The following is a 15,320-nucleotide window of genomic DNA, read 5'->3' on the forward strand; positions in this document are numbered from 1 at the left end:
CATATTTTCTGCATTTTAAGGTTTTTAAATCTTATTTCTCTCTGGTCCTAGTACAGAGCAGAGCACCTTGGATCCTGCAGTATGTGCTCAACAAATGTCTGTTCAATAATTATTGAATGGATGTGCAAATACAGAAATAAACAGATCTCATTTCTACTTTACAATGGCAAGGAAGTAACAGATTCTAATGTAATCATTCTTAACTTTCCCCTAAAATACTTTTTAATTCCAGAAAAATGTCTAAGTAAATTGGATACTTAAGCTACTGAGAATCCTGTATCAATTTTATTACTTAAAGGGCTTATGAAACTGAACTGAAAAATGTCAGAGAGATAGGAAGGGTCCAAATACTACCTGTGGCTGTATCTTGCTGTCTTCATGGGAAACTACAAAAGTCAATTAGGGGCCTGCATTAAAACAAACAAACACAAAACTAAACTAAAATAATATCATTTTATGAACTAAAGAAAGCAAAAGCATCCTAACAACTGGAAAAAATGTTTAGAAGATTACATCAGGACAAAGCAATAAAATGTAAGCACTAGAGAGTTAGAGAAAAAGATGATAAACCTGGAATAGCAGGCTCTGATGAGAAGATGACTGGATAAGGTACAAAGGTATATAGAGGAGATAAGGAAGGACATACGAAATGCAAGAGGAGAGTTAAAATAATCTGTAGTAGACTAGCACAGAATGAACTCTAGAAAAGTGTATACATGATATGGAAAACAAACTTGAGAAGTTTTCCCAGAATGCAAACAAAAGGAAAAGATGCTATTAGGGTCTGAGTATATAAAATGTATGGTGTATAGAGAATGAGGATCCAATGTAAGACTTGCATGTTCTTAGGAATTAATAAGAATGGAAGGAATAAAAATAAAAGTAAAAAAGGAAAGAAAGTTTTTATTAACTTGAGTTCAAGAATGTAAGTTGAAAGAGCTCACCAATTTTCAAGTAATTTCAAGGAAAAAAAAGAAAAAAAAAAAACTAAGAAACATTCTCACTTTTCTTTTTCCAACAGAACAGTAAGTAAACAAAAGCCTGCAAGGGTCTAGGGGAAAAAAAGCAGCTTACTTAATTTAAAGGAAGAAAATTCAAACAAATTGACCTCAAATTTCTACACAACACTAAAATATGCATTAACTAAAATATGCATTTTCAAGGGATTCAATGAAAACTTATTTATATACTAAAGATTTATGTTCTAAAATGTGCTCCATAGTGTTATTTTTAATATTTCTAAACTGGAATAAAATTTGTGCTTTATAAAAAAAGACATTAAATAAATCATAGTATATTCCTCTTTAATACTATAATTACAGCTCCTTAAAATTATATTTTTAAATTAGAGCATGCTCATGATATGTTAAATTAAAAAAAAAACATTTTATGATATGCTCCAGTTTGTAAAGGGTGTGTGTGTAGGAAAAAGTAAAAAATGTTAATAGTGTGTATCTCTCAGTAGGAGGACAATGTCATATATTTCTTTTTTACCAGAGTTTCTATATGTCCATGTTGTTATTATTATGAGGAAAAAAACAGCCTTAAAAAAAACATTGGGAAGAAGTTTATAAGTTTTTAATCCTTCTAATAGCATCTACTAATGACAGCACTACAGTTTGAGATAATTTATGCCTCCATATGTAAAATTTGAAATGTTTGATATGTCTGCTATCCACCCAAAAAGTACTGGAAATTCAATGCAATGGACTCGTTTCATCAAAGAAGCTCTTAGCTATAGCAGATTCTCTTTGTTGCAGTAAAATTAAGTGTGTTCTTGATTTGATACCTGTAAATAGGAAAAACCTAGCTGGAGATAAAAATAACCTTGGAACAGCAATGAAAGAAAATCAGAATGGTTAGAATGTGCAAAGGGGATAATAAGTTTGAACTAGAAATGGAACTGCTGAAATGAGCAGAAAGCCTAGATAAAGAACTAGTTTTCTCAGTAATGGAAGCATGGTCCTTTATTACTTTGGATATAAAGACTAACATAGCCTCCAAAACAAATGCTTCATATGTTCCTCCATATTAAGGTATAGCTAAAGGAGTGCTTAAAGAAAACTCTGTAGAATTAAATGCTTATATTAGGAAAATATGCAAGTCTAAAACCAATGACTTAAGATACTGATTTAAAAAAGGAAAAGAAAACAATAGCAATTGACCTATAATTCAATTCCTGCAGTTATGCAAGAATACAAATTAAAAGTCATGCATATTGGAAAGGAAGAGATAAAACTGTCTTTAGTTATAATTGACACATCATCTATGTAGAAATCATAAAATATCTACACAAAGCTAGAATGAATAAGTTTTGCAAGGTCACAGGATGTATAGCCAATATACAAAAGTCACATGTTTTTGTGTTCTAGAAAATTCAATTCGAAATTTAAACTTTGAAAGACTATTTACAACAATAAAAAAATACTGAAGGAGCAATCTAACAAAAAATGTGAAAAATTTGCACACTGGAAACTATAAAACATTCCTAAGAGAAATTAAAGCTATCTTAATTAAATGCAGATATAATATGTTCATGGATTAGAAGAAACAATCTTGCTAAGATCAGTTCTCTCCAAAATGGCCTATATATTCAACATACTCTCATCCAAATTCTATCAGGCATTTTTAAGGGAATTGAAAAATTTCTTGTGAATTTTATATGGAAATTCAAAGGACCTAAAATAGTCCAAAATAATTTTGAGAAAGAATAACAAAATTGGAGAATTCATATTACCTGATTTTAGACTTGCTGTAAAATTAGATAATCTAGACAGTGTGATACTGACATATGAATAGACATATAGATCAATAGAAAGAAGGTAGTGTCCAGATTAAGACTGGAATATATATGGTCAATTAATTTTCAAAAAAGATGCCAAGGCAATTTAAAAAGGGGAAAAATAGAGATAATCTTTTCAATAGCTGTTGCTGTTAACAATTGGACACCTGTTAAAAAAAGAAGAGAAAGAGGAGGGGATCATTTACTGAAAATAAATATACGGTTAAAGGCAAAGAGCTAAGACTATAAATATTTTTCAAGAAAACATTGAAAATCTTTCTAAACCTGGGTTAGATCAAAACTGCTTAGGACACAAAATCATGAGCCTTACAGAAAAAAAATATTGATACGTCCTCAAAAATAACTGTTTTGGAAAAGCACACAGGGTAAAAATGGCCAACTACAGACTGGGAGAAAATATATATTAAAAATTATATCAGATAAAGGACTTGGATCCAGAATATATAAACAACATTTTCAATTCAAATTAAGAATACAAACAACCCAGTTAAAAAAATTTAAAAAATATGAAAGGTTTGAACAGACATTTCAAAAAAGAACAGCAAATATGAGAAATATGAACTAGGTATGCGAAAAGATGGTCAACATCATTAATCATCAGGGAAGTGATCATTTAAATCACAGTGAGAACCACTATACACCTGCTGGAATGGCATTAGAACTGACAATACCAAGTGACGAGAAGGATGTTAAACCCTCATTTGTTGCTGGTGACAATGTGGAATGGCACAGCCTATTTGTAACACAGTGTGGCAGTTTCCTATGAAGTTAAGCATACACTTACCCAGCAATCACCCTTCTAGGTACTTATCCAGGAAAATGGAAATATATGTCTCACTAAGACTGGTATATGAATGTTCATAAGAATTTCATTCACAGTAAATACAATCTGGAATTAGTTGAATTAATAAATAAAGAAATTCCACTAAATAATAAAATGGAATGCTGATACCTGCAAAAACATGGGTGAATCTCAAAAGCATCATGCTACGGGAAAGAAGCCAGGCACATGAGATTATATGCTACATTACTCCATTTCTATAAAATTCTAAAAAGGCCAAAGTGTAGTGAGAGAAAGCACATACATGATTGTCTGGGAAGGGTTTATGTGGAGGGGTAACTGCAAAGGGGCCAAAGACAGTGTTGATGAGCGGGGTGCAGGGGCGGGGATTAGGGAGAGGGGTGTGAAAGGGTGGAAATAGTCTGTCTCTTGACTGTGGTAGTGGTTACGTAAGTGTGCACTTTTGTCAGAAGTCAGCAACTTGTGCATTCAAAAACTGCAAATTAAACTTTGAAGCTAAGTAAAGAAACAAAGTATACACACCACAAAAGGAGAAATTTGGCCTGAAAGTTAAGGAATTCATCAATGTTGGGGAGGAGTTGAGAGGTAGACCTTACTAGAAATCCCAGAGAGAGACAGAGACATTTAAAGTAGCCAGATGTGCTCCAATCTGCAATCTCTGCTGACTTGAAAGCACCAGGGCATTTTATAATCTTGGCATAAATCAGATCCCCATTTTTTTTGTAAACTTGCAGAAGCCTCAAAAATTGGGGCTGATAGCGGCTATTTGGTAAGAGATAAGGGAAGTAGACAAGTCTAAGGAATTGTAAATATACACTGGGCCATGGAGACTCAATTTAGTACTGGATAAATATTAAGTGTTATCACAGAACCATTTATAGACAATGAAGGAAACAGAGTAGCAGTAGCTCCACTTTGTAAAGAACTGACTGCCGACTGCCTCAGTCCCTCTAGTTACTGAACAGCAGGCCTGGTAGTTTAACCAAAACCTGTAATCAGAGTATGTCTTAGCCACAGTCATATATTTATATTTAGTCAATATGAAACCCTCATCATTAAAATTAGAAAATGTGGTCTATAGAACCAGATGCAGTCCTAGCTGAGGAGTAATGGCTAAATGTCTTGGCATGGTGTGGAGAACAGAGGAAAAACACAAGTGTTCCAGACAGGAAATAGCGTGTTTGAACTGTGGGTGACGAATGTATGGTGTGTGTGAAGCATTAAGAGGTTTGCATGAGTAGAGCATGGGGTGGGGGTGGGGTGGGGTGTGTGTGTGTGTTTTGAGGGAAAGGAAAAGGAGAGAGATCGGGCCAGAGCACAGAGGGCCATAATGAACCATGTAGAAGAGCAGGGCTCCATTCATGAATCCCCCAGAGCTGTACTAGAAGTCCGTATCGTACAGCAGGTACCAGACTCCAGTCCAGGATTTTTTTCAGCTTCCTCCTAGTTCAGGATTTTGCAATTCTATCGCTTGCTATTCCTCCCTGCAATTAAATTGAGCCAACATTATACTGAGAAATAAAGAGGAATCACTAATGGCAAGCAGACCACTTTCAAACTCTGTTTTAATGTTAGCAAAGATTCTTTAACTCTTAAGTTGGTTCAGAAAATAGCCACATTGTTGGGAATTAGAAAAATGTAAAATTTCATAAGTTTGCAATTCTGAGCTAAGAGACTAGAGATGAGGTACTGTTATTTCAGGACTAGGATGGACTCTTAAATCCTGGTTGCTAAGTGGCTGTTCTCTGTGACCTCAGGCAAGTCCTCCCTCTACCTCAATTTTCTTATCTATACAATGGGGGTAATAATACTGATCCATTATCTGTTATCTGTAGTTCTGAAATTCAAAGAGCTCTGAGAAGCAAAAGTTGGTTTGGTTTGGTTTGAATTTCTTAACTTTGTGGCAAATTCATTTGGTGGTGAAACTTGGCCTGAGCTTTGAGGCTCTCTAGTCACCCAGTTGGTGTGAATATTCATGAATTCTAAAGAAATGTTAATGTCTGATTATGGGTATGGACCTAAATTCTTCTGGAAGGGTTTATAATATATGCTATATGAACTCTACTCCCTTTCTAAAATCTAGGCAATTCTGGATTCTGAAACATCTGGCCCCAGGAGTTTCAGATAAGAGATTGTATGCCTGCAATACCTTCTTCATAGGCTTGTGTGAGGATTAAATTTCTTACAACAGAACTCAGGAAATGGTGAAGCTATTATTATTTATCATCATTTAAGCCCCGAAATCAGACCCCCACTCCAGTCCCTGAGAACAAGTGAGGATTAACACCTGATAATGCCTAAATTTATTCTTGGTACTTATATTGCAGTCTGTCAAGTTTGATTTATGGTGTATCAATTATTGAAATGGAATGTTTCTCATACCTGTTCAACTCTGAACACATCCTTCTCTTTCTGAAATCTGTACATATTTGGGTGGGTGCCTTATTTGCCTTCAGGTATTAGCTTACAAACTTATTTTTCAGTCATCTTTCCTTGGATGCATCATATAAAACTCAGAGTTAGATTATACAGCTAGCTAAAACACAAATGGATATGCTTATTCACTGGGAGTTCTCAATTAAAGTGAGTTCTCAACACATCCTAAGACAGTGTCTTTGTTTGTAAAATCTTTGGTTAAGAACACTCTTTAGAAGGCAAAAATAACCTTCTAAATTTCATTCACTATTTGCCAAGTAGAATTTTATCTTTGTGGTCAGTTTTTGGTGTGTTTCCTATTTCTTCAAGCTATGTAAAACCCTTTTGCTGTGTTTAATCCTTGACCTGCAGGCAGGAGAAATGATTACACAATACATTTCTAGAACTGGGAAATTTTCAACTGAAAATTTTATACACTGAAATGCTTGGGATTAAAAAGGAAGATTATTTAAATAAATATTACATTTCAAAAGGAAACAATAAAGCAATTATTTTTAAACCTCTTTTTTTTGTGGAACACTTGCCTTTAGTCAGTTGGGTCAGAACATATCAGTAATGAATCCCTTTGCTCTGCTGGCTCTGGCTCCCCATGTCTTTTCCCTGAAAGGACGTTGCTGCCAATTTATGATTGCAGCCTGTGTCTGTGTGTTTACCTTTGTTTGGGTAAGTGTTCCTAGGTGCCCCACTCTTGGCTGGTAATTCCAGTGCCTGGGGGCTTTCACTCCAGCATCAGAATGAGGAGGTCCTCACTAGGGACACTGACCCAGAGGACCCAGCTGCTAAGGTTCAGATAGTGCAAGGATCAGGTGGGGACTTTCTGTAGCACTTCAGAGGTGGGAAAGGGGAACTACACAGGATAGGACTTTTTGCTTGTATTTGGTTCTAGTTATCATGCTTTCTCCACCCTGTTTCACCAATTCTACAACCAAACAACAAACGACCGAACTTCCTCTCCCTGTAGAAGGAAGTATGGGAAGGAAATGTTTCAGTTGCTTGTGAGTAAAAAGACCCACCCCTTGACCCTTTTGCTGTGTTACTATAGGCCAGTCCTTCTTCATGAGGGTGTAGCTGAATGGCCCCTTCTGGATCTCACATTGTTATAGGCTGTCAAGTTGGAAGATAAGTGTACAGTAGTTGGGGGAACTTCTGCTTTGCAGTTCTCTAGTTGGCTGGCTTTGGATAAAATCTTTTCACTCTTCATCAGATATTCTGTCTTGAAAACAGTTCCATAAATGCTAATTGCTGTGAGTTTCTCTAGAGTATTTGTAAAAGCAGAATAAATGATAATCTGTTTAATACACTCAGTACATGAGAACATTGTGTTTCCATGTAGTTTCTAGTACTCTATAAAGCTGCTCATGGCACTAATTCAAACACCTCTGAGACACAGTTTCTTCATCCGAAAGAAAAGGTAACAGGAAATAAGGACACAACTGTATTTTGGTAAATGTGAAACCTTTTGTAGATGCAGTATTTTATTTAAAGTAGGAAAAATGATTAACTTGATTAACAAATATAAGTCTCTCTAATAAGACAGCTAGATGTCAGATGTTATACATATAGTGACCAAGGGTAAGTGTACAGGTATAAAGACTGTAAAAGTAGACATAGTTCCTTGCTCTGATTTGGCCTGTAACAATATCTCCTGATGGTTCTTTCCTTCCTTCCACCACTGGCCCATCTCTAAGCAGTATTCCACTGAACTGAAGAAGCTGTACTGCCAAATTGCAAAGACGTGCCCCATCCAGATCAAAGTGATGACCCCTCCCCCTCAGGGAGCTGTCATCCGCGCCATGCCTGTCTACAAGAAGGCTGAGCACGTCACTGAGGTGGTGAAACGGTGTCCCAACCACGAGCTGAGCCGTGAATTCAATGAGGGTAAGGAAAATGAGAATCCGTGGCTGTGCAACTAAGCTCCAGAAAAACAGAGATCCTGCAGAGATTCCTGTTTGGGGCCCATGTGATGGTGGCTCAGTCTACCTTTTTGCTCACAGAGTGTCTGAGAATAACGATAAATAAATGTGTGGCTCTCACAATGAAGGAAATGTTTAATATTGATAATTACTAGGTGACCTAGATTTGTGTTTTTACTTCTTCCTTTTTTTTTTTTTTTAATGAGAGGGTGTAAGAGGAATCATGCAGCATCTGGCCCGTTCAGACCAGGGTAGAGTGTCATTCAGCTTTAGTGCCTTTCTCAAAGCGACTGTCAAGGCTAGACCAATTGAGAGCTGGAAGGATCAGAGCCCACTGTAAATAAGAGCTCACCATAAAACGTGAGAAATACAAAAAAAGTAGAAGAGGAAAGTAGGAAAGAAGGAAAAGAAATGAAAATGAATAACAGACAGGAGGAATAAACAGATCTAGAACATAAACTTGGAAGGGGAGACAGTAAAGTGAGGAACTGGGAGTCAGGTAGCAGGTATCTTGAGGCCACCTTTAAGCCCTGTGTCCATGCATAAGTCACACCCTCTGTTCTGAGCCTCAGGTCCAACCACAGCTTTAGAGAAGAGCTCACTGTCTGGAAGGATTCCCTTACGTCTGATATGCTAAGGTTCTATGAAGGGAAGTACAGACCACAGAAGTGGAAAAGGAGGAACAGGAGAAACATAAGGGCTCATCAAAGGGGTATGAGGGTGTAGGAGGACTGGGAGTTTCGATACTGTCTACAGAAAATATATTAAAAAATAGAAAGATTAGTAGGTAGGTAGCATGTGTGAATATAGGAATAAATGACAGAGAAAAATTAATGGAGGGAGAAAGAGGGCAGATCGAAATTTAAAAAGAGAAAATAAAGTTAAAATCCTTCCACCTTCACACAACTATTTTTTGCATATTAATTTCTAGTCCTTGTCTACATGGCCCCATTATCCATACCTTTGTGTCTTGCTTTTCAACATTATACCACACAGCTTTTAAACAATATGCCATAAAGGCTATTTCTTGTAGCTAGGCTTTTATGGCAGATTTTCCAAACTGCCCTCGATCCATCAAGGTGACATAACTGCTTTTCATTTTGTTTTGTTTTTTCATTGTTTGATATAATGGCTGCTTTTAGTTTGGGCTATAATAGGTGATGTTTCAGAAAGCATCTTGACACACTTCACTTTTTGCTTTTATTGAATATCACATTACTGAACGGCAGTACATGGCCAAAGGTAAAGAACACCTTTCTGGTTCCCAATTTTCGGATCAACTCCTTTCTTTTGGAACTCTGTCAAGTATAATAACTTGGTGAAACTTTGCCTAGGCTTCTTCTAAAACATGGTTCCCTTTTCTCATCCTCCAACCTGGGACTCTTTCATCACCACAAAACCAGTGTTTTTCTCATCTTTGTGGCTGCAGCAAGGTCCAACAATGGAGCCTGTGAAGGAGGAAAGAAGAGGCCAAGTGAAAGTTATGTCCTTGCCCTCTCTTGCCTTTTATTTAGTATTTTTGCTGGTCAGTTGTTAGGCAGCAGCATCTCTCAAGCTGATTTTTTAAAATTAATTGTTCTTTTTTCCTTCCATTTCCCATGGAACGTAGCAAAATCTCCTGGGTGGATCAGGTCAGAGATGTAGTTGTACAGTTCTGTGAGAGCCTGAATCATTAACCTTAAGCACCAGAAACACAGGACTGTTTTCCTAAATGCAAATGAGAAATTCCGGGCCTTTCTGTTGCTATAAAGGTTGTGACACTGTCTTGCATTAGAGATCTAACAACAGGATCAGTTTCTTTTCTCGAGGACATATATTTCCTCTATTAAACAAACCATTTTTTGCCACCAATATTCTGTCCATGCAGTTTAATTTTGTTTTATTTTGAGGGCAAAGAACTAACCATTTTGTCTTTCTCTGTTCTGCAGGACAGATTGCCCCTCCTAGTCATCTGATTCGAGTAGAAGGGAACAGCCATGCCCAGTATGTAGAAGACCCCATCACAGGAAGGCAGAGTGTGCTGGTACCTTATGAGCCCCCCCAGGTAAAAAGATAAACACTAGGCCGACTTGGGAGAGCATTTGTTTTTGGTGGTAGGGGGTGTTTCTAGCATCTATCTCTGTCTTAGTCTTTGTCATTAAATACATAAACTTTTCTATTTCTTCTCTTCCTTTTTCCACAGACTGCTTCCTATCCCCTTCAAAACTCCTAAATTGGTACTAAATGAACTTGGTAACATGACTTTAGGTCCACTTTTCCATCTTAAAGGCCAATAATAATTGAACGTGCAATTGGGTAAACACATAATCCTATTGTATCCAGAGAATATACCTAGAAATTGAACTAGTAGTGGACATGCCCCAACACTGGATGCAAGTATTTGTACCCTAGTCTGCAAGTGACCCTAAGTGGTACCTCCCAGCTGAAGTTTGAATGAACAGGTGGCAGATTGGAAAAGCAGAGTGAAACCAGTCTTTTAACTTGCTGGCTTACTGTGTGGCCCTTTAGCTTCTCTGGGCTTCAGATGCCTAACCCATAAATGAGCACTTTGGACTAGATGATTTAATTCTGAGGGTCTTTTATGCTCCATAATACTATTTATAGACATGTACATTCAAATCTGTTACACTGTTTTATCCACATGGGGGAAATACCCTTGCAGTATTGCTGCTATTTTTGGTAATGCTTTCAGCTCTTCCTTTTCAGTGATATGATATATATGATGACCCCTGTGTGAATGGGTGGTACGAATCAGCTGAAGAGGGTCAAAGATCATTATTTTTTAAAGCCTATCTCATCTCATGTACCATCCAATGTTGCAAGCATTAGTTTTCAGCTTCCCAAGAGGCAAGGCAAAGAGGAATCTATAATGGATTGTAGAGCTTGCTTTCCTAGAAGAGAGCGTATCACTTCATCAGAAGTGTGGTTATTTAAACAGAGGGAAGAACTGAGAAGCAAGAGCATCTGTTCAAACCATTGCTAACACAAACTCTCTTCCCCGTATTCAGGTCGGCACTGAATTCACAACAGTCTTGTACAATTTCATGTGCAACAGCAGTTGTGTTGGAGGGATGAATCGCCGTCCAATTTTAATCATTGTTACTCTGGAAACCAGAGAGTAAGTGGCATATGCAGAACTGTCATTCTGCAAAAATCATGGTCAGAGAGCAAAGTGAAATTGTTTGCTTTGTCATAGAGTTTGCATGTGCAGCAGAGCTACCCTTGATTTCATCCTTTGTGCTTTGACTCCTCCCTACAGACACTTACATAAAAGATCTAAGAAACTGGAGACAGAACTGGGTGGACAAATGTAGGGGGTAAAAAAAGAACTGGGAAGGTATGCAAGTCACTTCATACCTGAATTCTTGACATTTGACTGGAATAGTTGTTGATTAGACAGTGTTTGTTTTCACGTGGCCCCCAAGGCATTTAACAGTTTCTTTGAGTAAGTCTGAGCTGCCTAAGGGGATTTTATCCAGAGACATCCACTGGCTTCACTTAAATTTCCTTCAAAATATGTAGCTAAATACAGCTGTTCAGCTAGTGGCTTGGAGGTTCTTTGCAGAACACATGGAATGTTATTTACTAATATTGCTTGTGGCATGTGAGCACTTCTGTGTTCTGCCAAGTGCTTTTGGGTCCACCCTGAAAGCAGCCATGACTGAGCTGGTGGTGGTGCTGGCTGGTGGTGGCCAGCAGCACAAATGGGAATGAGAGATCTCCACAGGGCTTTAAAGATTCCTTTCAGTTTAATCCTTTCTTCTCCTCTTCTCTAATTCCTAGTGGCCAAGTCCTGGGCCGACGCTGCTTTGAGGCCCGGATCTGTGCTTGCCCAGGCAGAGACAGGAAGGCAGATGAAGACAGCATCAGAAAGCAGCAAGTCACGGACAGCACAAAGAACGGTGATGGTACGAAGCGCCGTAAGTAGCTGTAGTGGCCAAGAGGGGCAGGGTTGAGTCTTCTCCACATCAGGGAGTGACATCTGAGAAGCTGAATAATAAGAGTGAGGGCTAAGGGGCAAGTATAATGTGAGGCCCCAGAGCCAATTGGAAGAACCATCATATTGATGGAGGCGCTGAAGGGGCTCCTAGGATGCACCGGAGCCCAGGGTCTGTGGCTCTGTGCTCTACCTGCAGCCATCCCTTGCCCGTGAGGTACACTCCCGCAGAGGCCTAGACCTCTAGGTAACAGTGTGAAAAACACTGATCCACATTTTCTTCTAACCTGTGAGCTTTGATTCTAACAGTTGGCTTTCACTGGTTCTTTCTCACCTAATCCCACCTCATTATTGTTAAATTTATACTTAATGCAAACACAATCACCAGGAATTAAACGGATGCTTAAAACTAGAAGCTCTAATCTCATGGGGTTTGCTTGTGCTACTGTCAGTTTAATAAATGTGTTGCTGCTTCAGAAAGGTTCCCAGGATGAAACTCGTGTTTTCCCTCCACCAGCTTTTCGTCAGAATGCACATGGCATCCAGATGACGTCCATCAAGAAACGAAGATCCCCAGATGATGAACTGTTATACTTACCAGTGAGTCTCCCTTGGGTATTCATGACTGCTTCATTTTCACCTTTGGCCGAGCCTTCCCCCGATTGCCATCTTCTGATTATGTGTGACAGTGAGAAAGGTGGTGGCTAGGGAGAGGAAACAGAGGGAATATGGTTTTGAAAAATCAGGAAATTATCACTCTCCTCCACCATTTTGTAGCATGTTAATAGTGTGGGTTCCTTTACTTACTACTCACCCAGTCAGAGCTACCCTCTGTGTAGAATTTTTCTCACCCAAATATTTAAAATTAATTTGCAGTTCATTTTCTAAGAATGATCATTATCCTAGACAGCATGGCCATGCCAATTTAGGACTAAAATCTTGTCAGAAGGAGTTCACAGAGTTAAATAATATATACCAATTATAGAGCATTTGTGATATCTTTTAGGGAGTGCTATAAAAAAAGCCAAGTGAGACAGAATCCTTACTAACATGAATGGCCAGCAGACTCAGCCCAGTTGTTCAATTGCTGTGTAAGAACTTGTTTCATTCCCACAAAAAACATGAGTCCTTTCAAAACCACTAAGGTGCCCTTTTTCAGACTGTGGCCACAGTTCATTGAATTCTTACTACTTTAGATCTTTGCTATCTAGAGTGGCAGCAAAGGTTTGGTAAACCCTTGCTGCCATCTAAACGAACTGACATAAGACAAAGTCGAGCAGGGCTAGGATCTGACCGGGAGCTACCTGCCCTGCGTTGAAGCTGAAGCAACTCAACAGGTTTGGGTGTGCCTTCCCTGCTTCCCTACCTGCTTTGAGCCCTGACCTGCAGGACAATAGACTGCTGCCTGGGAGAAAAGACGGTGGGTTGGTTAAGATTCTCTGTCTTGTTTCTCAGGCTACCTATGGAAACTGACTTGTAAACTTTAAGTTACATTATCCTGATACACCAAATACTCCAAGGACCTAATACTTTTTGAGCTGCTGAGATAGGAACACTTTGAAGAGCTGTTTTTCAATGAAGTTTCAGTTTATACTAATGAAGGAGGTACCCTGTAATCATGTTACATCTTAAGTTTAGTGAAGAATTAGCCAAACTGAACTGTGTGAATTAATAAATAAGTCTTTCCATTTAACATAAATCTGATTGGTAATGGGTTGAGTGGCAAATGTGCTAGATCCTGAGCATTTAAAGATCAGTAGGATACAATTCTTACCTGTAAAGAGCTTGCTTTCTGAGAGGAGATGGTTATATCGTAATAACATAGGATATATCGTAATAACACTAGAGCTGGGCAGGACGCTGTGGGAGCACTGAGAAGGGACAGAAAAGTCGCCTAGAAGACAGAGGTCAGGAAAAGCTTATCAAAGGTGATTCTAGAGCATAAGGTAGAGAAAATCTTTCCATTTCTGAATTCTGACAAACTCCGCATTTCCTACTCAAAAAGGGGACTGGGATGAGGCAAGTGAAGTGCTTAGGTGATTAAATGTAAATCAGTGCCCACTCTCAGGGCCCCCAGGTACCCAGATGCCCTCAGTGCCCTGCTGGCTTCACTCTGATCCTGCCCATCCTTTGTAAAGCCCTTAAGAGACCTTCTTAAAGAAAGAAACACATTTTACCCTGGCTGAAAGCTTATGTCCTTCCAGAGATAAAGTTCATTCTCATCTTTTTGTGATTGTTCTGTTTTATAAAGTCACTGTGAACACTGTGCTAGCAAGTACTGAAACATTGCTCCCTAGGGGAAATTCAGGGTCAGGTTCCTGTGAGCTCTGGTCACAGTGATTTCAGCAGCTGATCAATAATTTTGTTGTATGTGTGTTTCTCTTTAAAGACACCTCATATAATGTATACTGTTGGTTCATCAACACTGACCTCTCAGCCAATGGCACTATAACTAATGCCTGAACAAGGCTTATCTAGAGCATATTTTACTCACAGGGAGTGTCACAGTCTTTCGCACATAGGGACGCTGGACAGCACTTCACTGCACCTAGGGACCATTCTAAATGGCAAATTCACCAATGTAAAAACACACAAAAGTGAACAGTGTTGCACTAAATAGACCGTGGAAAGGACGCTCACCTCAGTGTGAGAGCTGGACAGGAAGACAGAGTGTCCCTGTCTGGCCTCAGCCGGTCACGTGCACACGGGACCGAGGTTCCCGTCCCCCCGCATGCCCACACATCACCCCCCGCATCGCCCGTGCACACGGGGCCACAGCCCTGCAGCGTCTATGCTCCGTCACAGATAGATGCTTGTGGGAGGGCAGGCGGGCAGCGCGGATCCGCACAGTGAGGCTCGGCGGTGCTTCACATTCTACAGTTCCTCATTTCACCTTCTCTGCCTTTCCGTGTGCTCCTTTGCACAGGTGAGGGGCCGAGAGACATACGAGATGCTGCTGAAGATCAAAGAGTCCCTGGAACTCATGCAGTACCTGCCCCAGCACACGATCGAGACCTACAGGCAACAGCAGCAGCAGCAGCAGCAGCACCTCCTTCAGAAACAGTGAGTGGGGCAGGGGTCAGGAGTCGAGGTCGGGGGTTGGGGTCAGCCCGACGCAGGTGGCGATGTAGGAGGTGAGGGTTGCCAGCAGGGCATGAAGGCTCAGAAGCACTGGGGTGTGTCCTGTCCAAAGTTTGAACAGCCTTTTATGTCCTAATCATACCCTCCCTTTGAGACGGTCCACCAATATTCTGAAATTGAATTCAAACTATTTCAGGTGAGTCATAAAACAACTCACACAAACAGTTCTCTCTACCCCCGATCCATGCACATCCGTCAACATAAGAATTTTGAGTACATACTCTATTCTAGTCATAATGTATATACCTAAAAACTGCAATCTTTGCTTATCTCAATGGATTATCTTGT

At 39.3% G+C, this 15,320-nt stretch overlaps 1 protein-coding gene across 6 annotated transcripts in view; it reads left to right on the forward strand.

Annotated features, from left to right (window-relative positions):
- Positions 1-15,320, forward strand: part of TP63 (tumor protein p63) — a 206,628-nt gene that overhangs the window by 169,541 nt on the left and 21,767 nt on the right. For 5 of the 6 annotated variants that reach the window (XM_057501115.1, XM_057501110.1, XM_057501104.1 and 2 more), the window contains 6 exons: positions 7,733-7,919; positions 9,883-9,998; positions 10,963-11,072; positions 11,738-11,874; positions 12,409-12,491; positions 14,818-14,954. In XM_057501115.1, the coding sequence (XP_057357098.1) occupies positions 7,733-7,919; positions 9,883-9,998; positions 10,963-11,072; positions 11,738-11,874; positions 12,409-12,491; positions 14,818-14,954 (770 nt within the window). The remainder of the gene's footprint in view (positions 1-7,732; positions 7,920-9,882; positions 9,999-10,962; positions 11,073-11,737; positions 11,875-12,408; positions 12,492-14,817; positions 14,955-15,320) is intronic. The other variant, XM_036875282.2, reaches the window with a different exon arrangement.

This window comes from Manis pentadactyla, chromosome 1 (assembly GCF_030020395.1).
Source record: "Manis pentadactyla isolate mManPen7 chromosome 1, mManPen7.hap1, whole genome shotgun sequence".
Taxonomy (NCBI): domain Eukaryota; kingdom Metazoa; phylum Chordata; class Mammalia; order Pholidota; family Manidae; genus Manis; species Manis pentadactyla.